Below are 27,373 nucleotides of genomic sequence, written 5' to 3' on the forward strand. Positions count from 1 at the left end.
AACACCACAGCTCGGCTCAACCTGAAGCAACTATCTCGTGCACGTTATGATTCCAAGGGAGGGCGATCTGGTTGGTTGCTGCATAGTACTGCTGAGCACGCATTGGTGTTCACACCCATCTGTCTCCTGAAGGGGGACCCCCCCCCTCCTGAGAAAAAACTTAAAGCTCCCATCAACTTTTTTCACGGCCCCTCCCCTATCCTATCCTTAAAACCTACGTCCAAACCATGGGGTGGGTGTGTGTGTGTGTGTGTGTGTGTGTGTGTGTGTGTGTGTGTGTGTGTGTGTGTGTGTGTGTGTGTGTGTGTGTGTGGTGTCTTAAAAGTGTGGTTCAGGGACCACTAAAGGTCACTACAGGGGCTCTGAGGGTCCAAACTTTTTTTAAATATTCATTACCATTGCTGCAAAATAATCACCAAAAAGACCTACAAACTGTAGTCAAAGTTACTAGCATAATTGAAGAAAAAAAACGTTTGAGTGCAATGAAACAAACCTCATCCACATGATTCAATATAACTTTGATGTATATTAGTTATTTATTAACTACATGAGCCACAAACAAAAGAAATAAACAAACTGTATAGATAGAGAAACGGTTTACACAATTTTATATCATGCCCCATGTTTGTATTTTTTTTTATTGTTCTCATAAAAGGCATACGGCTATGTATGCAACTGACATTTTTTAGTAGCGTGAAGACACTATCTGTTGCTCTGTTGACTGTTGAGGGGATTTGGTGCTCTTTGAAAGGCGCTGTGGCTAAGTGGAGGGATCGTGATCAACCAGCAGCAACAAGTGCAAGAACATGAACATAATAAATTGAAAAAGTATTTCATTAAAAATCCCCAAACATCCTGATTCTGTTTCTATCAGGATGTTCTCATAATCTTCTTCACAAGGAGGTCCGTGGTCATACATAACCTTAACAAATAAGGTGATTTATTAATGAAAAAGTACATACAAATAAGTCAAACAAAAGGATGGGAGGGCTCTTTAAGGTCAGCCGTGTCACCGTGTGGATGCAGGCGAATGTGCTGTAATAACGGCAAATAACCCAAACGCCGCAACGTGTAGTGCGAGGAACACGGCGACTGCTGCTGCTCAGGCTCTTTATGCTTCTGCCACATCGAGCCCAGGTGTGTCCAATGTCGCTGATTAGTCTCCAATCAGGTCTGCAGCCTTGGAGATAGAAAGCACAGACACAGCATAGGAACCAAACAGGGGAGCCATCACACTGCAATAAAACTATACAGAGCACTTGAAGAGACTTCAGCAGGACGGGTGAAAAGAATATTGTTTTATCCACCTAGAGGAATAATTTGTCAATCCTGGCCTAGTTTGTTAAAATAATATTGATCTTATCTCTATAATTTAGCCACCCATATGTTTCCCTGTGAGACCCTCAGGTTGTTCTTAAGAATTAACAAGGATTTGGGGCATTTATGCAAATGTTCCTCCTGATAACATCAAACCACAAGATGGAGCCAGAGCACATGTGTCCCATGCAACCGGCTGAAAAATCTTTCATTAACTTCCTGTTTTGAAACTTTTTTTGCTTTTTCTTTTATCCTAGCTTTTGGCCTGGTCTTCCTGTGACTCTCCATGCAACGCTGTGATCTACACAAACAGACACTCATCATGGAAAAAAGGCAGTTTATTGCAACACAAACCAAAAAGAAATAACTCCGAGTATACATGTAAAAAGAACGTACTGCTGAATTGGCTCAAATCAGATAAGTGAACATATGCGGTAGCTTAAGATTGGATTGTTTCAATAAATAGCTGCACAGATTTAAACAGTGTTTGATTACTCAAGCAGGAATGATCCCAGATCAGTCACTCCCATAAAAATTACTTCTCAGTGCTATGTCACTGTGGAGACCGTCTTTAAAAACCCATTCTCTACCTTATTGGGTAATCTGTATCTCTTAAAATGATCATCACATCTCTCTTTGCAAGTGGCTGCATCCAAAGAGCTGTGCGTGCTGTTTTGGTCACTTTTTGACAAGAAAATCAAATAAAACAGGCGCACAAACACACGGACGACGCACGCCATGGGGAAGAATGCTGATATTCAAATAAGGAGCATAATGGGAGTACTATTTAAGGAGATGAATGTATGCTTTGGAACAAGGTCTGACGGAAGTTTGCAGAGGGATTGCATGATCTTAGATAAAGGGATTCACAGATAGTACAAAGTGTGGCGGAGTGATTGAGCAGAGTTGAGCGGGTAAGGCCATGAGAAGGAAAGAACCAAAAAACTGATGGATTCTTTCAGCTTCATGATGACTTCACATGTGTACAAAAATCCAGAGATGGTGTCATGACTTCCCTGTTCTCATGGAGCTGTGGATGGCCTTAGTGGATTGTGGAAGCAGGGTTTTCGTCGGGTTCAACGCAGCATCACCAGGCAGACGGGCTGGGGGTTCAATCTCTGTTGTTGGTCTGGGGCTCCTAGCTGGGAGTAAGCGCAGGGCTGGGATCAGTGCTGATGTTGACCAAACACTCGCTGGACTTGAGGCTGGCTAGGGACTTGGAGCTTGGTAGAGACGCCAGAGAGCCACACAGACCCAGCATGGAGGGAGTATTGTCTTTTCCTACGGGGACAAAACAGAGAAAAAGCACAACAAAATGAGCCTCTGATCGTGCATACTTCAAGCTGCCCACATGAAACACCATGAACAGCTATGAAGCCTGCCTTTGTATGAGTATGTATGTACATGTGCAGGGGTGGCTCCCGCTGAAAGGCTTTTATGCAGCAGTGGAGAGAGAGCAAATCTATTCCTACTCAAGCAGAAATGTTGTTACTTTACTACTGCGTTCAAGTCAAATGTAGCTCATTCAAAATGTACTTAGTTACTCAGGAATAGTGCATAAAATGGCTGAAGCTCAACAAAAAACAACAGTATACTATAAATCACTGCAGGTTTAAATGTTGGGGTGAAGATGTTGGGATGAATGTAGTTGCAGTGAAAAGAATTTGTACCTTCTGAAGTCCAAGCAATACTTCCGTTCTGTCTCCCATCGGCCCTCCCATCGGAGTTCAGACTGATGTCAGCAGAAAGTTGCTCCAAACTGTGGAAACTCCTCCTGAAAGGTAAAAAACATCATCATGGCACAGATAATAAAGTTCTTTACATCAATTGCATCTATAAACATCTGCTTATTTGTCCTGTATGTTATTAACCAATATGGACCATATGAATATAAACAAATACAAATAAAATAGAAACATGCTGTTCACGCAAGTTTACCTGCGGAAGAGCTTGACATCGCCCTGTTTGTTGTTTGAGATGGCGGACCACTGGTTGACTAGTGGGATGGAAAGATCTTTAGCCAGATGGGAGGAATCACAGGGCATGAGGGCAGAGCTTCATGAAGCACAGAGAGCAAATAAGTCAGTTCAGAAGGGATACTTTTCATTGTAGCAAACAAATATGAACCTAAACATCCAAAGAAAGAAAATCCCCCATCTCTTTTTAAAGACATTAATATCAGTCTACTTCCTGAAACACCGTCTCTATGTGTTCATGCTGGATTTTTAATGTGAAGATGTCGGCCATATTATCTTCACAGAGAATTGCTTTTGTTGCAGCCGTTTACATTTCTTATGATGCAAATAAAAAATAAATAAACCACAGGAATATACTTTGTTTTTGTATATTGTGTTACAAATGGGCTACAACTGAATGTCTTTGTGCATCTCTGTGTTGCATAATGACAATAAATGATCCCTGAATCCGTGTATGAATCCTACAAGTGAAGCTTATTCATTTGATAAACGCAATCTAAAGGCTGTGAGCGCTTCTCACAGTTGTGCCTGCAGCTCGAGCACGACGGCCTCCAGCTCCTCCTTCTCCTGTTGGCTCTGGACCGTCTGCTCCTCCACCTTTGCTCGCAGACGCTTGTTCTCCGTCTCCACGTTCTTCAGCTGCGACTCTCGCAGACGCACCAGCTCCTCCAGATAACCCTGAAACATGACAGTCAGGAGACGGGGAGTTGTGTGTTGAAGCCCAGAGTTAAAAAAAAAAAGAGAAGTGAATTTAAACAGCATGAACTTGGTTTTAGCAGCTGTTGCATGTCACCTTCTGGGCATAGACGATCTTAAACCTCTGCTCCATCTTGCGGCACTTGTTGCTCCAGCTCTCCTCGTCGGTCACCAGAGGAATGTAGGGGTGCTCGGGGACGCTCTCCTCGCTGTTGCTGCTGTCCACACTGCGACGGTCGTCCTCATCGCTCAGGTAGTCGTAGCTACGCAGCAGAGAGGCGACAGTGTTGCAGCGTCACACGTGCACGCAAATGTGATGCGAAGCTTGCAGTGACAGCATCAGTCTCACCTCTGAGTGAACTTCAGGTAGGGTGTGTAGTCAATCACAGCTGAGGATTTCCCATCCAGAGTCTCCCCCTTCAGGCAAAAACTGCATAGAGACAACAACAAAATATATACTTCTAAAAATCAATAATAATAAGACAGTTACATATATATTCTATAGTAATAAAATGAAACATGATTTTCTTGTTCAGCTTTGTTGTCCCTGTTTGATGGTCATATGTATTTATGTGCATGTACATTGAGAGCAGCAACATACTAAAGCAAATGTATTGTATGTGTTCACACTTACTTGGCTATTAAATATTATTCTGATTCAAAATATTTATATATAATCTGTTAAGGTAAAGATGCTATACTCCAATCCACTAAAAAAATCGGAACAGGACAGAAAGGTTTCTTAAAATAGCTTACAAGTATATACCACCTAACTTACAAGTATATACCACCTAACTGTGTTGATTTGGGTTATGTGCTTATATATTTAAAACCTCTGTATATTACAGGCTGTGTGTGTGTCTTCACCTGAAGTCAATGGCACTCAGTCCAATCAGCATGCCAGTCAGGACTTGGGCCTCCTCTCTCAGCATAATGGCCCCATCATCATAGAACCTCCTGTCAGGTGAAGAGGTGGTTATCGTCTCTTTAAGATATATTACTGACACAACTGTGATTCTACCTGCATTTTAAAGTACATTACAGTACATGAATGCACTACATCTGTAGGAGGCCGGTACGTTCCTCTGGGGCAAACTTTAATATTGAAACTAAGTGATTAAGACAACGTGAAGGTGTAGCTTAGAATAAACAACAAATCACTTAAATGTTTTGGTTATCATCCCTTTAAAGTCATTAGTGTGACCTGGTAGTTCTTGGGTCCCTCAGAGCAGTGGACACATATTCAGACAGACGTTTCTCCATCAGCGCCACTCGGATCCATGCGCGCCCCTGTAGGACAACGTAAGAAGTGAGTAGGAACAGAGGGCTTTCTTTGCTGCTCTCGCCTGCAATTTCCCACACACATACACACTCTCACACAATTATGCATACAAATATCCTTGCCTTTGCTCGGGATGTGCTGATGTTCTCTATGTTTTCAATGCTGGCGATGCAGTTGTTCTGCACCTTGCTGCACGCCAGCCGGATATATTCCCAGAAGCTCCGCTGTCCATCTGAGCTGAACCAGCTTCCTGAACCTGAGTCCAAGATTAAAACACAGCAATGAAGCACTTCTGCTAGAGCAACGACTCGTCACAGTGCAGCTAACTGTGTATTCATGCAAGCTTTTTCTTTCCATGCTTAATGTTTGCAGTGTAATCTGTGCTAACTCAAAGTAATTGTAACTGTCCATCTTGTCCTGTGCTGTATGTTACCTGCAGTGTTACCTTTGAAGCGGTGGCTGAGGATGTGCTCTAAAATGGAGGCAAAGTTAATAAACTCCTCAGATGAGTCATCTATGGGCTCTGCTGTGTACTTTTCTAGGAGAGTCTTTACAGAGAATCTGAAACAGAAACACACAGAGAAGGAGGAATTAGAAAAGCAATGCAATGGAAAAAACATTCAACTTTGCATGTCTATTCTTGACAAGCCGCTGATTTGCCGCTGTGCACTGTACCCACGCAGACAAATGTACTACTGTAATTGAACCCTGCAACAATAGCGAGGAGGGGCTTTTTTTCCTTTTTTTTTTAGGAACCACGCCATCTTATCATACTGAGGTCACCCCAATTGTCTTGTGTCCTGCACAATGTACCCCTTCAGTGCTTTGGCAGTGTTATCATGAAAACAATACAATTAACCCCCTGTCCTCTCAGCCTTTGTGCATGCTGTGCTTCAAGGTCCCTTTGGGTCTCGTCTCTCTGAGGGACCGGCCAGCATCAAAGAATGATCAAATAATTCCCTCCTCCCTCGTCTATACATGGTGGTCTGAACTATTTAGGGCAACCGCTGTCGCAGCTTTAGTTTGGCTTTTGACCCTGCAGCACCCCAGGCAGTAATGCAGCTTGCATGTTAGGAGCCGGCATCCAGGCACGGGCTCGGGCTGACTGCGAAGCAATGGGCAACACTAGCATCACCGAGGGCAAGACTGCCCTGGCAGTGGGAAAAACCTCCATAGCCAGGGGAAAGACGACTGTAGCTGTGGGCAACTCCTCCATCTTCAGGGGAGTGACCACCACCTCCATGGGAGATTCCACCATCCAAAGGCAAAAGACGACATTGGCTATGGGACGGGCCAGCTTCAGCCGGGGAACCACAACCACCTCGTTTGGCAAAGCCTTGATGTCCAAGCGCAGGACCACCTAGATGGAAAAGAACCCAGAAGAGAGGGCTAAGACACCCAAGGACGCCAAGCAGCCCAAAAAAGACGCTAACAATGAGTGGAAAACCACATTCCTGTCAAGCAAGACCTCCTTCACCAAAGGCAGGGTTTCGATCCTGAGGACTAAGTACGCCATCTCCTGGGGTAAATTCTCCATCTCCTGGAGCAGAACCACTGTAACTTTGGGCAACATCAGCATAGCGTTGGGCAAAACCTCTGTTACACGAGGGGAGACCACCAGCTCTCTCGCCACGCTGACCTTCACCCATGGGACCAAGTCTGTGTCCGTGGTCAAAGCCACCCTCATCAGGGGCACAGAGACGCACAGCAACGTCTACTGGGATTTTCACACATGATTCCTGCACACACTTAAAAACCCAAGGACATTTCTATCCGGTCAGTTTTAGCAGGTCAGTAGTAGTATGAGTCAAAAAAAAAGAAAAAAAGAGCTGCTATTTTTGTGATCAACGTGCGTGCATGTTAACGTGGCAATGACATCCATCTGTTACCGGTTGGGCCAAGGTGGATGCCCAAGTAAGAACGTGCAAAGTGAGTTGCACATCTAATGGGTTTCTAATCAGGAGTGAGATGTTCCAGAGCCACGCTGAGCATGTTATGCAAATGAGATGACAGTGTATGGTGTGTCTCCTTGGCAGGGAGGGAAAGTGTGAAACAGCTGTGTGGGATGTATGTGGAGGGACACAAGAGAGTGTGTGTTTTTCACCAGCACTGTTCTCCTGTATGTTGTGCATGTACAGTCATCACCATGTCTACATCTTTGGTACAAATGTGGGGGTTTTTGCATGCCGATAAAATTTGTTAATTGCCTGCGTTTCCATAACTATGCTGCCGTATGTCCACCAGAAAACACAGTTTTAAACTAGAAAACTGTAAAGCGGGTTGATGTAAAAGTGCTTATAAAAGTAACATGCCTAAACACTGCTCGGCTTGATTGTTTTGTAAATAGAGGTTTTGTGAGATACTATAGGATCTAAACGACATAAACGGTAGAAATTAAAGACTTAATTGCTGTAGTTGCAAACCATTCAGCAAGGACACATTTGGGTGGTAAACACCAACTAACTGAACCACACCCATATTTCCAATGGAGGCATGATACAAATATAGGAGAGGTGACATCAAAGCCTAAACTAAACAAACACTCAAACATTTATCTTTTCTCCTCTCAAATCTGACAGTGTGCCACTCCTATTACATATGGTATATACAGTCGTACACAGAGGCTATGTCCTACAATCAGAGGCTATAGGGAACAATGGCTCAGAAGAAAATGATGTCACCACAGATTGCCCCCTTTGCAACAATGTGTCCTTCAACCGTCCGGTGTCGTCGTGGAGATGGGACAATCGCCTCACTGTCCCCGTCCCCCCAGATAGGCTGTGGCCACCTACGACTGCCTCTGTCCATTCACAGGGACACATGGGTGGTATGTGGCCTTCCAGATCCCACGTCGATCATCTCAACGAAGGCATTATGCGACACGGGGGTCGTGCTCTCCACGCTTAGCATTCTGGTCTTTTCTGGATTGTAGCAGATTGTACTATTATCCCCGAAGGGCAGAGCAGGACGTGCTGCATGAGTGTGCGATGCTTTGCGTCGAGTGAGCCCCGAATCTCGTCGTCGAATCTGGGTCAGGAAGACGAGCCTCTCCTCAATGGGCAACACCAGTATCACCGAGGGGAAGACGGCCATGACCTTGGGCAACACCACTATAAAGAGGGGAAAGTCCAAGTATGCCATGGGGGGTTCCTCCATCACCAGGGGAAAGAGCACAACCTCGTTGGGCTCCTCCACCATCACCAGTGGAAAGACCAAGATCGCCCTGGGGGGCGCCTCGTTCAGCAGAGGCTCCACCACCACCTCTTTTCGGAAAGCCCTCTTCCCCAAACGCAAGACGCTCTAGATGAGAGGGGACCTCGTCAAAGGGTGGGGCAACTGGCACAAAATGTCGCAAGAAAGAAGAAGAAAGAAGCACCATCACAGAGAACATTTGGACACCACTACAGCATCTGCACAGGGTCTGTTCCGACTGAGAGCCAAAACTGGATTAGATTTACCGATGGACCGTTGACTGCTTTGTGGTCATGCCGGATTTATCAAGGAAACAGGTCAGTGGCATCAAAATTCTATCTCATATTGTTATCTGCAAAAACCACGTAGGCCAGTTAGGTTTCAAGGTATATTAGAGCTCCAGGATTGTGTGTGCTCTACACTCTATCAGCCCACAAACAAACAAACAAATCCACTAGACAGGTGATGCCAGTTTGCCAGTAAGCACATGTGACCTTCTCGGAGAGAAAGCTATAGAGTGCAGGCGCTCCTTTTACACGACTTTGTCTTCAGAAAGTTTTGTTGGATGTGATTTTGTGGAGAATTGTTCTATTCTGTCTAAAATGTAAGATGAAGAGTGCGTAGAGAAACGCAAAATCTGCTCAAATTTGTGAAGACATCCGATGACAGAAGCATTTATGAAACCAAGCGATACCATCATTATGAGTACCAAGCCCTTGGAAGACCACCAAGACCCCCCATTGGTTTCCAGGGCCCAGTATGAGAACCACTGATCAACAGCTACCTGTGTGTTGATGTAACAGCATTTATCATCATAGGAGCAGAAGGTTGACTGTTGCAAAGGGCCTCTCTGACCCCATAGAGTGGCAGCGTTATCTCAAGAGAAACATTACAGCAGATTCTTTTTAAATTAACTGAAGTCCTTTGATCTGAAGGGGAATTGCTGGCGTGCCTCAAATGCAAATGAATGGAGTGGAATCTCAAAATGCTCTTGGTACGATTTGACACTGAAAAACAACTGCAAGGCCTTCTGACAAGCTTCTTTTGTGCCCCCTCTCACTCAGGCTGGATCGCCGCCAAGCCACCTCTCAGCTCTCTCTAAAGGCCCTCTTGTTCTCCTTTCTCACCCCTCTACTGTACTTACACAAGTGTGTGTTGATCCTCAGCACCACCTAGGAAACCCAAACTACATTTATCAGCAGTACACAGAATCTAAACGCAAAGCATTTCATATTAACCCTCTCAGCTTTCTTTTTTTCCCTGACTCCTATCTCTCTCTCCCTCCTCCTCTTTCTGCCCCTCTCCTTAGTCTTGGCATAACCAGCAGGATCAGATGACACAGGCAGACTCCTCACTGGCCGAAGCATTGTGTAACCACCAGCCAGTGCTGTTGTTTATCGTCCACGACTGTCGGGGGAAGACGTCCTGTCCTGTGCTGGATCTGCACAAACAGCCAAGATAAAGAAAGCCGCGCACTTTGATAAATATTAAGAAACAAAATATGACAATTTGGGCCAAATCAGAATAGACCAAAAAGACGTGAAAATGCAACAACAGCAGGGCGTGTCTCTCTCTCTCTCTCTCTCTCTCTCTCTCTCACCGGCCCCATCTGTGAATAAGCGTCCAGGCAAAGTGTTTCGTGGTCAGAGGAGGTGTAGAGGGATTAGTGTGCAAGATGGACAACGAGGGTGTTGGGCTGAGAAGCGCTGAGAGTGTAAAGCAGATGTTTGAACAGGACAGGGGGTTAAAATGAAGAGTGAACAGCGTGGTGAGAGAGTAGACTGATCCGCAGAAGAGAGACGCCTAAATGTTTAGTCAAAACTACAGAAACCTCTGCTGTAATTTCACACAAAAAAGATTTGAAAATGAAGGAAAACGTTAAATAGAAACTGAACCAGAAAACAATGTTTTCTGGTTCAGACATGCAAAGATGTGTTGACATCTCCTATTATTCCTTAACAATGCAACCAAGATAAGTAGAAAGCGGGCCGCTCTCTGCTATTGTTCAGAATGTTTTAAACGCACAAAGAGACACCCACTTGCAGAAGCATGTCCACGAGACATGAATACGCGGTTGTGTTTACTACAGCGCAGGACATTTTATTCTCCACTCCCGAGCCGCGCCCCGGAAGAGCTCGAGCCTCAGCCAAGACGCGCCGCAGACTCCCTCCTCTCCCTCCCTGAGCCTTTTGTTTACAGGAGGCAGCTGGAGGGATGGCACCTCACATCAGACCTGTCCAGTCTCACTCATCCTATCTATGTTTCCTCAGGTTCACCGTGACCACGGCATCACCGCTCCGGCAGTCGCGGATGACGGCACAAGAGCGACGACACAGTAAATGTTAAACACTACGATGTCGCCTGTAAACAAATTGCCTCGTGACTGTTTAACAATATTTGGGCTCAGATAAACAAACTGGAGTTGTATGAAAATCCCCACTGACTGTGGAAAGCCTCAGACCTGCCATGTTAAAATAAAACCTGTTGCTAGTGGCAACAGCAGAGACATAGATCATGATGACACTGTTGTCACTGTGGACATGATAAACATCACAGAGTGTCCTCACAGCCAATAAGACGACGGTTATTTCCATGCATCCCCTCAGTCTGCAGGCTGGTACAAGCCACGGAGGGAGGAGGACATCTAACAAGTATTCTTTCACCTGACCATGGCAGACTCTTTCATTATTTTATGTTAGTATTATTCTTAATTTTAAAGTCTTTACTGTAACGCCTTCAAGTGCCCGACGCAGGCCTCTTGCAGAAACTGTTCCCTGTGGTGGTGCAAATGTTTGATCAGGTTTTCCTTAATTATACACAAATGTTTATTGCTGTACATGTGTTTCTAATTCAAATGGGCTCCTTCAGTTAAGCGTGACACTGTATACAGGGCACTGAAACATTGAGCAGACCTGGTACTGGTCCACCACATTATGCCAGATCATGTGAATACACTTCTTTTTTTTTTTTCAAAGGACTGTGATGCCAGTTTGTCTTTGCTATGCCCCCCCACCCGGTAACAGACGGGAACAACAAGTGAATTTCTTGATCCCAAGCCCTCCTTTTCTGAAGTCCCACAAAAAGACATAACTTCGTCAAACGACTTGTTGGGAGTTGAAACCGTTAATCTCTGTGTGTGCCGATTGTATCTTAAACGTGTATGATGTGACAGTGAAGGAGAGTAGGTCAAACTTTATACATATCTGTATTAAAGGCTTGGCCTTGGTGTACTAATGTTGCACTAACGTCAGCTTAGTGAATGGAGCCGGGCAGCCGTTCAGGCTGTGGAAGTATAGCTGCGTCTCAGAGCCTGGATCCTGTATCCTGTATCCTGCACCAACATGACGCCCAGCCGGCTTCAATACACAGCCTGGGGGTCCCCTGCTGATTCAGGATCTCTCTCCAACGAGACTGCACGTACACACAACCACCTTTGACTACTTGAATCAACTCTCGCCAGAATGGCATCGAGAAGAAAAAACATTTTAGAGAAAAAAAATGCAGAGATGCAGATCTGACAGCCTGGAAGACGTTGCCCTCCAACTGAGCTTAATCAATGTCATGTTGTTAATTAGAGAATGGAAAGAAACTGTGTAGTTAGCATTACTGACTGAAAGCTGTTTGAGATTTATTTCTGTCTCGTCCTGTGCGTTTGTCATTATTAAAATGATTAAATGATTAAATTGGCCTTAGCAACGGTCACGCCAACCCGAAAACAACTGTGTTTTTGTTCCCTCGCTAATCTTTCTCTGTGTTGTGAGTCAGTCGTGAGAACTTTTCTTTCTTTGCAGGCATGCTCTGTGTGATGTTGTGTTGTTTTGCTTCACTGTGTACGTTACACTAAACATGCAGACAGGACCTTGAACAGAAAGGTACTGGAATAAAAAGGCTTGATTGTGTGTCTATTTGAAAGTCCAAACTTTGTCTTTTTTTTCTAAAGAATTTCTTCATTTAGTTTCACTGTGAATAAGGCCAAAGACAGTTTAAGTTCTTAGAAAATAAAACCAAAAAAACGAGGTAAGACCAAGATGTGGATGCATGACGTCAAATTGGCAGGACGCCTGCACCATCGACACAAATAGTTATGTCTCTGTCTGCAGCAGCATTTATGGCTAAAGTCGATAGCAATGCTGTAATAACCTTTATGAGAGCACTACAAAAAGTATTGACGTAAAGCTGAAACTTTCCGACAAGCCTCATGGTGAAATCATACAATGTAGAATACTGTAGAACAGAAGAAGTCACAATAAAATAGCTCTATCTGCTTTTGGGCAGTTGGTTGGATAAAACAAGCTATTTGCTGATGTCACCTCAGGCTATATGACGATACATATTTGTCATACATTTTGAAGACTGAACAGTGCATCAATTACCAATCTAATTCCCAGTTCAATATAATATTTATCCTGCAAATAATACCAAAGGGTCATTCTCAAAACATAACAGCTACTCATCCTATCCTAGAATAGCCCATTATTAATTTAAGAGTTATTATCAATCTAAAACCTGAATGTCCTACAATGCTAACTTTACTGCATGACTGGTTTCATATTAATTCATGACATTCATGACATATTACATATATGAATCATTTTTAAGTACACTTACTCTATATTCAACCTCAGGGGTCCCACAATAAATGTGAAGGTCACAAGATGATAAAAGGGACCAGAAAGAAAACAATATATAATAATAATATATCAATATAATTTATCTTATTTCAATGGAATTGTATTTTGATGAAATCATTCATCAATATACACCATTATATCATCTAAAATGATAAGAGTAATACATACATACTAACTCAAATTTCTCAGAAAATCTGATTATCATTCTTAATTAAATGAGAAAATACTAGTATTTAATTTACACTTACAATTTAAGAGTAAACAAAGCTATGTGGTAATTGCAAATAGACTATTTGTTTATTGAATTAACAGAAAACAAGCTATATCATGATACATATTGTTTACGAGATATGAAATTACCCTTATCGGGCAAAAAGATATATTGGCCATATCGCCCAGCCCTACTAACACATTCACATCCTCTGGGCCCCTAAAAATCATTAAAATAAAATAAAATGAATAAATAAATATATATATATATATATATATATATATATCTTTGGCCAAACTACACACCAATTGTGTTCACATTACGGACCCAACCTGCAATTAAATAGACAACCCTAAATTTTAGGGGGTCAGAAGACAAAAAAAAAAGGTAGAAGACTATACTTATTTAGACCACACTGAGATACACAACAGATTACTTTAAATATAAATGATGGGCATAAAACGGACACCCATGTGAAAGAAGCCTCATTACTCGCTGGGTAACATTTGAACACTAAATTCAAGAGATAATATTAACTGGACATCAGATGAGTTCACTGATGCACATGAGTTTACAGCCCGAAGAGAGAGAGAGATTTATGAGACTGCACATCCCAGTCCATAGCACTCGCTGCAATGTGGAGGCTGGAGACACTGATGGAGGGAGGAGTCCTTGCACTGCTCCCAATGCCCTTGTCCCATTCAGCCACTCAACCTCCGCGTGATGGAGGAGGAAACCTGCTGTTGTTTTTTCTCTCCGGCTTTATTATAAACAACATCATCCCCACTAGTCTCATTTTTTCCCCCTTTGGAGCTGCATCTATCAGCACAAACAGGAATCGAGCAGGTGTCTCAGGATGTTAAATATAAAACGAACTTTCCTCTGAGAGATCCTGCATGGATGCCACACACCAAATGAATGTTACAGCAAAGTGCAGCCAGGAAATGCAAAGGAGCACATTGAAGACTAAGGGAATGTTGTAGGTCTACAGCCGAGTGTGATGGCAGGGGTATGTGAAGGTGAAAATGCACCTGCCTCCTCTTCATCCATAGAATTTCTAGAAATATGTCAGTCACATTTTTCTGCATGATTTTGTCCAGCTTCCGGCTGTTTCATCCAAGGAATAAATAACCAACCTCCACGATGGTAAGCTTGTTAAAACATAACTGAACAGCATGCAGGGACTGGTGGACTTCTTGCAGATAATGCTGTAGCTCGATGGTGTCGTGATATATACCTGCAAACCGTGATGAGGTTTTTTCGCTCCACACCGACGCTCCGAACAGACGCCTTTTTCGATGTCAGACCCATAGCCATTGCTGTGTGAATGCAGCCCGACTCCATCCAGTGGCGGCCCCGGGGCCTCTTCGGGATCCGTGCCCAGGCCAGGTCCCCTCCCTCCGCGGGCCCTGTGTCCTACAAACACCCGCTGTCCTTTGCGGGGAGCCACGGATGCTGCTGCTGCTGCTGGAGGAGGAGGACAGGACGGCGGCAAACAGCGTCAATTAGGAGATGATTGAATGCACCGGTTCCGGTTAGAAATTTCAAAATAAAACACCCTCGCTTATTTGCGTTTGACTATGCTGATTGCCCAATGATAATACTTTTATTTCCATCTTTATTTCCGGTTTCATTCAGCATACGTCATGCACTTGGCACAGCAGATAGAAATGACGCCTTCACGTATACCCGCACAAAATAGCTTTTAATATGTATACACTTTTGGTTTTGTTGTTATCCGCTCGTGCTAACAAGCTTTTATCTGTCGAAAATAGCATGTTCAAAAAGATATTCATCAAAAAAGATGTTGTGGGCCAACATGAACACCAAATGAATTGATGATATTGTGTATGCAGAAGGGAAAATGGGCACAAACGTACATTATAAAATATACACAGTAAAAACATAGTCCACACATGGCAGACGCCCAGCACCAGTTTGAACACGTGTGTGTCACATGAAATACAATGCATCAATAAACAGCACAATTGTACAACCATACACTTTCTGTAGGCAGTGAAGATTCAAGTTTCAAGTTATTTGTTGTCATTTGCACAACAACTACAGAAAAGGAGCTGCCAGGCTCCCTTTAACAATGCTCATTGAATATTAATCAAAAGAAAAAGAAGACATAACATATATGCAGTATTTTATGTATTCTTTTTCTATACAGGTATGAAACATAAAATATATAAAAGAGCATTCCTATTTTTGGAAGACAGGTGTACAATCATTTAAAAAATGAACACACTGAATGTAAAGGCATCATACACCGTGTGCATCTTCTGTAAGGAAAAGTACCTTCAATTTGAAGTACTTTGAATATGGTAAATGTATCAATATTAAGACCATGTTTTGGGTTTAGAGTGAATTAATTTTGGAGTAATTCTCCTCTCGCCCGGCAGGAGGACACCTGCTAAGACTCCCAGACACCAGGGGGCGCTGTGGTGACGAACACGGTTATTTATGTTGCAGTGAGAGTGAAGATGGCGGAGTCTGAAGAGACAAAAGCGGGTCCTTGCACTTTTCTTTTCAAAAAATCTACAAGGAAATTCTCCGGACGAAAGAGAAAAGCAAGCGACAGCGACCAAGGTAGTGCTTTATCATTTGGCTCGTGTCTGTTGTGTTTTTCCGGATGTGAGATCTCTGTGCTGCTGTTAACGCTGCGGCTTTGTCAACAAGCTGAACTGCTAATTGTTTTCGTTCTTGTCTTTAAAAACAACAATGCTATTAACCCGATAAGAGCCACAATAGTCAACAAATGAGAGTCACTCTATAAACTGGATGCAGGTTGTTTTTTTTGTTGTCGCATACAAGTACCAGTTTCCTCATGTGTGCTGCATTCCCGGTCCCTCGGAATTCAGGGGGTTACGACCTTTTCGCGCAGAATCCATTGCTGAGCGCTTAGTACCAATTATTACATACATTGGCAGTAGTGGAAAAAAAGTAGCATTCAGATCCTTTAAATAATAATGATACCCACTTAAAATTACTCAAATGCAAGTAAAAGTCCTGCATTCAAACCTTTACTTATTAAGTACAGTCAGCAAAAAAGTTAGCAATACTCATTGTGCAGTAACGTTAAATGTTCCCTTTCAGGATTTTACTTTTAATGTTTTTGAAATATTACCACTGTATTAATGTGTATGTTGCATGTTACTGCTGTAGATCCAAGAGGGTTTCTATGTAGTGCTTTATCTGTCGTTGGCTGTTGATTGTTGTTTGTCTCGTCTATTGTCTAATGTATGCACCTTCCGCCTAACAAAATTCCTCGTTTGTGCAAACATTCCTGGCAATAAACGGATTCTGATTCTGATGTAGTCTATTTAGCTTATAAAGTATCAGAAAACACATAAAGGAATACTTCATCCCTCAGTTTATCAGAAACAAGTCTACAAAATAAGTTAAACTTCCTTCTTTCAGATGGCAACAGTGATGAGGATCAGAGCTCTGTGGTCCGAAAAGGAAAGAAGGGCAGTCGCGTCAACCCCATGATTCAAAGGGTACCCTGCTAATGATAATATTTAAAAATCCATGTTGAGTTTACTAGTGAGGTGAACCTGACCCTGGTCTCGTCCCTGTTCAGTCAAATAAGGCGGAGAAAGATGATGCATCTTCCAGTGAAGGAGAAAAAGAGGAGAAGAAGGTCACTGTTGCCTACAAGTCCACACGGTCAGCAGTGAGTACAGACTTTTCTTTCATTTTATAAGAGCAGAAGCAACCATTAAGTGCAATGGTTTGAATTCCCATCTCAGGGAAAGGCAATGGGAAACACACTTCTCCTTCAGTAACTATTGTCAAGTATTTACCAAACAACGATATTTTCTTAACTCTGTGTACAATGTGTTGGTGTAGCACACTATTTATATTTAAACAGCATACATACATTCTGCCTTTTTTAATTATTGCTCCTTCCTGAGATTTCAAAATTGCAGTAGGCCGAAGTCTTGATTAATTGTGCAGCTACTGATGTGGCGCTGCTCAGTGGACGAAATGTTTGGTTCTCCGTCTGCATCCATGTTTGTCAGAGCGCTGATGATTTGACTGTTTTTGTGTAATCACAGTCATTTTGTTTTAATGCTGTAGAAATCTTTCTCACTCTTTGCCATTCTCTCAATCTTGCCCCACAAAAGAAACCAGAGGGACCCGATGACAGGGGTGCAACTGCTACATATGAGCTGGACACAGAGAGAGACAACGACGCTCAGGCGATCTTTGAGAGGAGTCAGAAAATCCAAGAGGTACAGGAGATTACTCTTCATGGCACATTTTTGTAAAAACCTATAGTTTAATCAATATTCATAAAGTGTTTCCTCCTACTTTTTAATATTTTCTTTGCTCAGTATTGTAAATATTGATGTTTCCTGCTCTTTTTTTTTTTTCATTCAACAGGAACAGGAGGGTAAAGAAGATGATAAAATCTACCGTGGCATCAACAACTACCAAAAATTCATCAAGCCCAAAGACACCACCATGGGCAATGCCTCCTCTGGCATGGTCAGGTCAGTACTAAGGCCAGACAATATTTAACACATGCTTTTCATGAGACACTCCTCATATGAATGTTATTTAATCCGTTAGTGTTGGTACGTGTCTTTTTTTTAAATATATTTTTTTAACAGAAAAGGACCAATCCGAGCCCCTGAACACCTGAGAGCCACAGTCAGGTGGGACTACCAGCCGGACATCTGCAAAGACTACAAGGAGACTGGTTTTTGTGGATTTGGAGGTGGGCATGCTACTTGTACCATTTGAAATATCAAAGTCATCTGTTGAATAGCTCAAACTTAATAACTTCCCATCTTGAGCATTAACTTTAGCGCCTCTTTCTCCTGCTTTCAGACAGCTGCAAGTTCCTCCACGACAGATCAGACTACAAACATGGCTGGCAGATTGAGCGGGAACTGGAAGAGGGCAGATATGGAGCCAATGGTGAGTTCAGGTGTGGGGATTCATGTCCGTTGTTTTATGTCTGCGTCAGCATTCTCTGAACAACACTGTGCTATCATGTAGATGAGGAGAACTACGAGGTGAGCAGCGACGATGAGGATTTGCCCTTCAAGTGCTTCATCTGCAGGGAGTCCTTTAAGAATCCCATCATCACAAAGTGAGCCTCTCATCCTCTGCTTCTTCACGGTTTACTACTAGTTGCAATGTGCTAACCAGTGAACTATCTCCCAGGTGTAAGCACTACTTCTGCGAGGTTTGTGCTCTTCAGCATTACCGCAAGTCCAAGCGTTGCTATGTGTGCAACACTCAAACCAACGGTGTCTTCAACCCTGCGAAGGGTAAGTCGACTCCGTCACCTTTGAGACGGGGGAATAAACCTCTTCTCAGAAATTCATTGACGATTCCCTTCAATCTAATATTTTGTTATTCCAGATTTGATGGTCAAGATGGAGAAACGTAAGGCCGAAGCAGACCAGCCCCCATCAGATGAGGAAGATTAGCAGAATCAGAACCCTTTCACCCCTCCCTCTTATGTGTTTGTCTGTGTACATTTGGAATAAAATTACTTATTTTAAGACAGTTAAGTGCCTCAACGTGTGGTAACATCAAGTTAAACCATGAAAGTGAACAACGTTTATTGTTAAAAGTTAAGCATGACATTTGCAACACTAACATTTGCCCCCACTTTCACATGTCCATGCAGACAAAACAAGCACCAATGCAACATTCACTTCTAACATAAGTAACATAACACCCAGAGTAAGTTCAAGAAAACACACACTGCTCTGAAGGTTAAATTTAAACAGATGCCATGCTTATTTAACCTCTGTGCAACAAAAAGAATGTGTAAAGCACGAGATGTAGTTTACACTTCAACACAGGCAGAGAGTTAAGAAATGCGCATGCATGCTGTTAATCTAGCAGACCCTCAGGACAAAAAGGAAACTTTCCATCTGGTGTGCAGAAGGCAAAGTGAGCTGTGAAGACTGGTGTTCACCCTTATGGTGGTCTCACTGAGCAGATGGGCTACAGCAAGCGGCCACGTGCAGAGAGGTAGAGCGTCCTCTCTGAATATTTAGTAGCAGCTTCCCACTGATCCATTTCATGAGAATCTTTAGGTCTCGGCTACATCTACACCCACAGATATTCCTCTGAAACCGCAGCAGCAGCACGAGGAAAGAAGGAGTCCTGTTGTGTTTTTTGTGTGTGTGTGAGAAATAGAGAGGCCATCAGTGCAATGCAAGAGTCTGAGCCTATCTAGAGAACAGAAGCGTGTGAGAGACTCCAAAAAGAGGCAAGATGGCTGCTGTTTTTTTTTAACCTTTTGTCTGAGAACAGCAACTCTTTTTAGTTTGCGGTTTAAATTATTTACAAAGGGACCATTACAAAAACACATCTTGTCCAGTATGCACATAGAGTTTTCCATCACAATCCCATGAGCATCTCTCCACCTCGTCCTCCACCGTCAGAAGTCCCAGTCGTCCACCTCCAGGTGGCTGAGATCCGACTCCAGACTGGCCAGTCCAGAGGTAGACTCGTGCATCTGGGAGCTCTCAAAGCTACTGATTGGGGACACGGGCCGCAACAGCTCAGGCAGCGCCTCTGAGGGCCGGCGTTTGATCTGAGAGGGAGGAAATGAAAAAAACATTGAGGACAATCTTACTTTTCCAATGTCGCCACACAGTAAATATACAAAACAAAGCGGTTCTGTATTAACGCCACAAAGTCTTGTTTCAAATAAAAGTACAGCAAGTTAAAAAGGAACAGATACGTCACCTGTTTGAACAGTGGATGGCCTATGAGGGTGGCGGCAGACGGCCTGAAAAGCAAAAACAGGAAAAATAATGAATATCTTGTACGTAACATTTGTTCCAAACAATATTTAAGCATAAAGGAAGAGGGAGGCCAACCTCTTTTCTGCGTCTCGCTGCAGACACAGCTCGACAAAGCCGTGGAAGTGCGGGGAGAACGTCCGGTTGTAGGGGTGTCCGCCTGTCGAGGAGGAGGCTTCCCCGTTGGAGTGGCGAACACTTCCGGCTACCGGACCCTCGCAGATGCCAGAGTCGGCCCCGGAGCGAGACGGTTTCATCGACAGCTCCTCTGGTGGGATAGTGGTGGTGTCCAGCAAACACGGCACTGTCCCATTCAGCTTCTCCAGCAGCATCTGTGGGAGTGAAGAGGATATGGACTGTGTTAGTTTATCTGAAAAACCATTACATATAAAAAAATGTTTAAACTAAGAAAGTTTAATCATAGTTTGTCTTATTTGTGGCTAAAATCTCTTGCTACAAACGAATACTGTGATGCAGAGGAACAGGTGCTAGGTATCTTCTGACCTGTGTAGCTGGCATGTCTTTGAAGGGTACGTGTCCGTTGGCCAGTTCACAGGCTGTGATGCCGACGCTGTAGATGTCTGACCGAGAGTCGTAGCCCTGCAGGTTCTGAGAAAAAAAAACATTCACATATGATACTTACTTCACTATTCTACTTCCAATTCTGCAGCTAAATGCGTCTTGGAAAACTGTTACGCTTGACCTTTGGCAGCACATACAGAATTAACTCTTAACTAAAGTACAATGTAATGTTTGAATGTGGAGGAATGCAGTACGGTACCTGCTGCAGCACCTCGGGGCTGAGCCAGGGCAGCACCTTGACGCTGTACTGGGGAAAGTCGTGGACAACTCTAGCCCTCTGGCCGTGACGGATCAGACTGAAGATGCTCCGCAGACCTGACATACAGACCTGTCCGTCGGCTGAGATCAACACATGGCTGGCCTTCACACTCCTACACACATCCAAAGACGTTTAAGACATCAAACATCACATTGACTTGTATTTACAAGTAGAGGAGCATGTTGGTTTATCAATATTGTCAATTTATTAAAACCCAGTGTAAGCTCAGATCCAGAAACCACCACAAAAACTATAATAAACTACATTATGCAAGACAGAGGTATTGTCTTGTCTCCAAATATGACATAATGACTCCTTCCCATACCAGTTAGTACTGTCAATGATTAAGTTATACTACAATGGTTGATGACCTTATGTAGCCTTTTCTTTTAGATTCCTGATAACTGTGTGAATGTGTTTGATGCTGACCAGAGAAACGCTTCCATTAAAATCCCTAGTTTGTCTTTCAGGGGAGAGTTTTCGAGTCCCGGGATGCCTCACGTTCTGTGTTACACATTCCACGAGAAACATTTAACGCATCTTCAACGTTTTATTTTAATACAAAAAGGCATAAAAACTCAAACCTGTGGAAGTGTATCTTACCGGTGCACATATCCCATGTGGTGGATGTATTCCAGGGCTTTCAGCATGCCCAGCAAAATGTATGCGATGGTCAGCTCAGTCATTCCATCAGCGAAATGTGAGCAGATCAGATCTCTGGCCGACCCTGAAAGACCATCAAACACAGACAACCACCGTGAAAACGCTGGCCTCTATAAATATTGGCTACTTCTAAACTGTTGTTTATGACGTATGGTAAAACACAGCGACATTAAAGTATATTTCTTACCATAAGCCATGAAGGGGGCGATGACCCACAGCTCATTGTCAGCTATAAAGATGCTCTTGTAGGGTACAATACTGGAGTGGTGAAACAACTTTGACACATGTAGTTCGCACTGGGAGGCAGAGAAAAGGAAATTACAAGTCAAGTCGACAAGCAGAGAGAAAAAGATGATTCTCGATCTAATTAGGCATCAGAGGCTGAGCAGTAAATGTAGGAAAGTTAATGAGAACACAGACACAAGGGTTACGTAAGTATTCCCAGTGCGTCGGTGAGATGAAAGAAGGGAGATTATATTTTAAGCAGGAGAGATGAAAGACTACGGGGAGCTGAGTCGTGGTAGTGATGGAGTCCAGTGCAGACCTGCAGGTAGGCAACCATGTCATTAGAGCACAACTCCAAGTTAATCCGTCGGATGGCTACGTGCTCCCCAGTGGGTCGGTATCGAGCCAGGTTCACCGTCATCAATTCGTCCAAGCCCCGGCCTAAAACACAGACCTCATTTAACAAGCTGTTTGTGTCATTGTTTCACAAGTATCCTCCAGTCCTTGATTTCTGAATATTTATGTTGGAAAGATGTTGCAAAAAAACAAACATAACATGGCAATAGTGCCGTCTATCCACTGTTCAAAAACTACACTGCAAAGTGAAATAATAACATTTTCACCAATTGGAGACCATTCACTTTGCATCCTTCCTCTTAATGTGGAGGTGCAGTGAACTATTTTTATAAAGACAGTATGTCACGTCACAAGCAGCTGTGCGTTAACCAACGTTATTGTATAACTACTACTAAATTATACGAGAAACAAACGGAATGAAACTGAAGCGGCCAGGTCATGCGTGTGTTGGTCTTCACGTACCGATAACAGCGAGGAGCTCGTAGGAGCGGCAGTCAGGGAGGAAGCCGCCCATGGTGTCCCGGCGTGGGAGGGAGGTCAGACTCTCCTGGCTGTCCTCATGGGCCTGGAGGAAGAGGAGAGGAAACAGAACGACTGAAGACTGAAGACACTTGACTTCATTACAGTGCAGGACTGTGTTAAGGAGCTTGTGAGTGACTACCGGAGGGTTGTTCATACAGTATGTGTGAAAACGGTTAAAAGACCACCAAAGGAGAGGCTGAGGTGTGTTAGCGTGAACCGCCGTAGCAGTAGCCAAAAAAAAAAAAGAGGAATTGTAAGACATCGGTAACACATACTGGCCCAAAAACCCTCACCGGCAACATTATTTGTGAATACAAGCATCTACTGAAGGTCTAGTGATACAAACAGTATTATAAACAGAATAGCAAATACAGGGAGACAAAGTGTTGCCTACACATAAGAAAATGTTTTAGAATCACATGAGAAAAGTCAATAATCCTGGCAGTGAGGACTCCTGAATTACATCGGTTTTTGGCCAAGATGTAAATGGACAGATTGCAGGAGCAAGCTGTGGAGGCCAATGAAGGCAAGCTGAATGAATATTTGGATAATTTTTATGGTGACCAGAATGAAGACACATTAAAATTAGATTAGTGCATAACTGTATCATACGGGCCAGAGGTAGCTTTAAGATTAAGAGCAAGATCTGAGACATGCACAACTCTGAAACCAAGAGTTGTTCCATGTGTGGAGTTCTCTCCGGCTGTGAAGTCAAACGGTGCTTTTTGCTCCGTGTAAATTTTACTGGACATAAAAACTGGCATGACAGCAAAGCCAAACATGCCGTGGCAGCCGTCAGTTAAGGGAACGTCTGTAAATTTGGATCCAATCACTGTACAAACTGCCAGCGTGATCAGATTCCGAAGGGGCTGCCATGCCTTTGCTAAAGCTGAGCACATGAAACTCTTTTCGTCTCCAGCCTGACATCAAAGTGTGAAACGTCAGTTCACCATCAACACAACAACCGGCCGTCAGCACAGACAGGCAGTGTCAAAACACAAAACACTCAGCACAAAATTAGGCTCTTAGTGAGGTGACAAAGACACACCAAAATCCAAAATCATTGCAGTTACCTGGAGCAAAGCAAGTTAACAACACACCGATTAAACGTGTTTGTTCTTTCTAATTCCCAACAGAAGCAGTGGTGAGGGAGGTGACCTTCTAAACTACGCGCGTGTACAGCGTGTCATGAGCTAGACACTCATGCATAAGTAAATGTGCAAAGCCTCAGGGAGGGGATGGATTCCTCTACATATAAATCTGTGTGCGCACATACACATGCATGCACGCACATACACAAAGAGCAAATTGGGGGTGATGATGACAGGAGTACCACACTTACTTTCCTGTGAGAGAATCCCTGAGCTTGCTCTGGGGTAGAAAAATCACATCAATGACATAAAGACATGTACAAACACAAAACAAGAGAAGGATCTGTGTTTAAAGCAGCTTTTGAACTGGGAATCGCAGCATCTGGCAGTGGGAGTTTGCAGCAGGCTGCAGAATTTGACAGATTACCGAAAGCAGCTTTGTCTTTCCGTGGCCATCCCACGAAGTGACATATAATTACAAATACAAACGATTTTCATGATAACTTCTGTGAATATGTTTAACCTGAAACTACACTGCAACGGAAAAAGCAATCAAGTGATGCCCTGCAGGATCTTTCCGGATTTTATGTAAGGCCATGGAAATAGAGCACAGCCCAAACAGAAATGATCCACTTGAACAAGCATGCAACATTGACCAATGATCCACCAGCAAGGAAATAAAAATCAGGCAATAAAATATAGCAACCCAAATCCAAAATGTATTGTTCAGAGGCGAAACCCGGCACTTGAAAGGATAAACAAACCACTAACAAATAGCAACAAACATGATATCTAATAACATATAGACCAAGCCCATCATAATTATTAATTTTTACTTTGATGAAGATACAAACAATCAAATCAGCCCTGCAGTAGTCTACAGGACAGATGTATGACTGGACAGTTGATGGTTCAATTCACAGGCTACTTGAAAAAGATGAGGCAAAAAGTAAGGAACCTCACATACTTCAAAAGTTGGGAGAATGTAAGACACTAAACCTTCAGAATCTGCATAGTTGTGGTATTCACATTTTCAGAAACAATGTCAGACATTGTCTGTTTGTATGAACATGTTTATAATGATGGTCTTCGGATTCACCCTACACTTTTCAGAAAAAACAAGTATGCAAGCTCTTCAGACTGATTTTGTTTGTCCTCTGATAAATCATTGTAGCAAACAGAAATACTGAGGCAGTAACGCTAAAGACAGGTAACAGATGACCAATTGACTGGATGGAAAACCTTTATAATTGTAATTTGACGATGCCATCCGAGTACCAGATCAGAGCTTCAACTAGAGCAGATTGTTGCTTTTCAGTTTGTGCTCATGAAGGTCCTAATGTATAAGCAGTGGTTTAGGAAAGTTGAACCATTTTGTTGTATCTTAGTGTGCTTTGGACCTTACCTCCAAATAACTCCAAATCTCGCAGGCTCTCCACACTCAGTTTCTCAGATACCCAACGCTGATAGACACAGAGGGAATAACAGACATGGAGAGAAGAGAGAAAATGCAAACAGAATAAACAAGCATCCGACAGAAACATATCCAAAGCTGTTGAATGAAGAGGATTCATGCAGACTTCCTAATTTCCAGCTGTAAAAGTTGTCTGTCTCTTGTGTGAAAGAGAAAGTGGATAGCTCAGTGATTAGCTAAATTGTTCTCCATAAGAACTTTATTATTTTATTATTTTATTGTCTTGTCACAAAGAAAGTTGTGTTAGGCTGTTTGCAATGAAAGCTGTCATGGATGTGATTATAGTTACATTTCCCTTAATAAAGCTACAGTTGAAATAATGATTAAAAACAAACATGTAGAGTAGATTTAAATCCTAAATCTAGGATTTAACCGGCCTTAAAAAAGTCTGTGTCTAAAATATGAGGTACTTGTCAAACACTTACAAGAAAAGACATGGATCCTCTTGAGTGGGTTACATATGAAAAGCTGAAAACATATCCAGGGAAAACCTTTAAAGACAAATGGAAAAGCTGTGAAGCAGAGGATGCCTCTGTTTGGTCTTCCGTGCTCATTAATTAATGCAATTTTACTTCATCGATCAGGATATTTACAGAATATGCATCCAAGTACAGAACAAAACAACAACGCAAATATTACAAGCAGAGAACTTCTGCCATTCCTTTTTTATCTATTTGTGATACATATATTGGTACCACTGAATCAGATGAGGACTAACCTAGTTGAATCATCTTTGCCAATACGAGTAAATATCATTATTACACCTTAGCCATCATATTGCAGTAGTCAGTGTTGGCTTTGAGTAGTGATTATCTTTATTCATGCAGATTTTGAGGTTGAAACCAATCAACAATCAATATTTTACAACGGTTGCTGCAATGCGAACACAGAGATGCTGACTCCCAACGATAGCAAGCGAAGCAACGTAAATCTGAACAGACCAAACAAAAACAAATATCTCATTTATAGCAGATAAGTCACAAACTGAGCTCGGCTATTACTAATGGCTTGCTAATGAAAAGACGCAGCATGGCTAGCAATAGTACATCAACGTTACCGTTAGCTAAAGCACCTACCGTGACACATTTTAGCAACCATAAATTGTATTATTTCAATGTCTTAAAAACGTACCTATATGGTGTTCAGAACAGCAATGCCTGCTGCAGAAAAGCTATATTTCAGGACACCGTATACAGCTAGCGCTCCGTTGCAGCGGGATGTTTTGGCAGCTCGCTCCACTCCGGCTTTGAGCGGCGTCGTCGCGGCTCTGACGGGGACAGACCCCTGACGCGCACTGATGACGTAGGCGCCTCTTGGTCTACTGAAAACATTGGAGGTTTTACTGGCACAAGAAAAAAGGTAAATACGACCCGTTTGCCCCTGTTTCAAAATGATTGATACATTCAGCCAACGCATAGTTGTTATCGTGTTCTGCGCGTGGTGGTGCAATGCAGCCTAACTGCCCCTCATTCCCGGGGCTCGAGCCCCGCACACCCCTGTCTCGGCCTCATTGTGCGGCCTAAGCTAAGGCTAACGCTATGTAACGTTGGCCAGTGTTATGTTGTTGTAACGTTACGGTACACAACGTCACCGCCCTGAGACTGCAGCTGACCGCTAACGCTGTCATGGTTCGTCCCGTCGTGTTTAGCAAACGTCTAATTAGCTTTCGGTTTAACTCCGTTACGTCAGTTTATCATCCTGATAACGTTTTCTCCTGCAGAACCTAACGTTCATTATACATGGTTAATGTACTAATGGCAAACACGCCTCCGTGGACATTAATTAAATACATGTGTGAGTCCGTTATTGCCTTTAACGTTGTATTTCAACCTTCGTTTTGTATTTAATCTACGACCGTTAGATGGGTGTGTATGTATGTATGTATGTATGTATGTATATGTGTATATATATATGTGTGTATATATATATATATATATAGTGTTGCATAGGTAGTGCTGAGCTTCAATGTTGGTACAATGGAGGAAGTACCTGTCAATAAAATTATGCCACAGGCTATTCAACTAATTTCAATGAATTAAAAGAAGAAACAAACACTGCAAAGTGAATGGCAGTCAGGGCTACATTTACTAATTGGCCTTATAACTGATAATTG

At 42.9% G+C, this 27,373-nt stretch overlaps 3 protein-coding genes and 1 long non-coding RNA gene across 4 annotated transcripts; 2 read left to right on the plus strand and 2 right to left on the minus strand.

Moving 5' to 3' along the window:
• Positions 1-1,639: 1,639 nt before the first annotated feature.
• Positions 1,640-14,649, minus strand: rundc3aa (RUN domain containing 3Aa; the record flags this gene model as incomplete). Its single annotated transcript, XM_079233344.1, has 11 exons — positions 1,640-2,598; positions 2,988-3,091; positions 3,256-3,372; positions 3,814-3,971; positions 4,087-4,252; positions 4,339-4,419; positions 4,857-4,946; positions 5,194-5,279; positions 5,394-5,527; positions 5,717-5,832; positions 14,543-14,649. The coding sequence occupies 11 exons, from the start codon at positions 14,647-14,649 to the stop codon at positions 2,456-2,458; spliced, it is 1,302 nt and encodes a 433-aa protein (XP_079089470.1). The 3' UTR covers positions 1,640-2,455.
• Positions 8,104-12,368, plus strand: LOC306749977. Its single transcript, XR_013771190.1, has 2 exons — positions 8,104-8,780; positions 10,734-12,368. It is a non-coding gene; the product is annotated as an uncharacterized lncRNA (long non-coding RNA).
• A 1,120-nt stretch (positions 14,650-15,769) lies between the features above and the next one.
• rnf113a (ring finger protein 113A) lies at positions 15,770-18,834 on the plus strand. The gene is made up of 10 exons (XM_079233781.1): positions 15,770-15,897; positions 16,729-16,808; positions 16,892-16,984; positions 17,439-17,546; positions 17,698-17,807; positions 17,928-18,034; positions 18,148-18,237; positions 18,319-18,412; positions 18,487-18,593; positions 18,688-18,834. The coding sequence occupies exons 1-10, from the start codon at positions 15,792-15,794 to the stop codon at positions 18,753-18,755; spliced, it is 963 nt and encodes a 320-aa protein (XP_079089907.1). The 5' UTR covers positions 15,770-15,791; the 3' UTR covers positions 18,756-18,834.
• An 886-nt stretch (positions 18,835-19,720) lies between these two features.
• Positions 19,721-22,702, minus strand: strada (STE20 related adaptor alpha; the record flags this gene model as incomplete). The annotated part of the gene is made up of 9 exons (XM_079233455.1): positions 22,636-22,702; positions 22,136-22,257; positions 21,779-21,887; positions 21,532-21,655; positions 20,869-21,040; positions 20,592-20,696; positions 20,166-20,419; positions 20,032-20,074; positions 19,721-19,876 (listed from the first exon to the last, which is right to left on the minus strand). The coding sequence occupies exons 1-9, from the start codon at positions 22,685-22,687 to the stop codon at positions 19,721-19,723; spliced, it is 1,137 nt and encodes a 378-aa protein (XP_079089581.1). The 5' UTR covers positions 22,688-22,702.
• Between the last annotated feature and the right edge of the window lie 4,671 nt (positions 22,703-27,373).

This window comes from Taurulus bubalis (genome assembly GCF_910589615.1).
Source record: "Taurulus bubalis genome assembly, chromosome: 17".
Lineage (NCBI taxonomy): Eukaryota > Metazoa > Chordata > Actinopteri > Perciformes > Cottidae > Taurulus > Taurulus bubalis.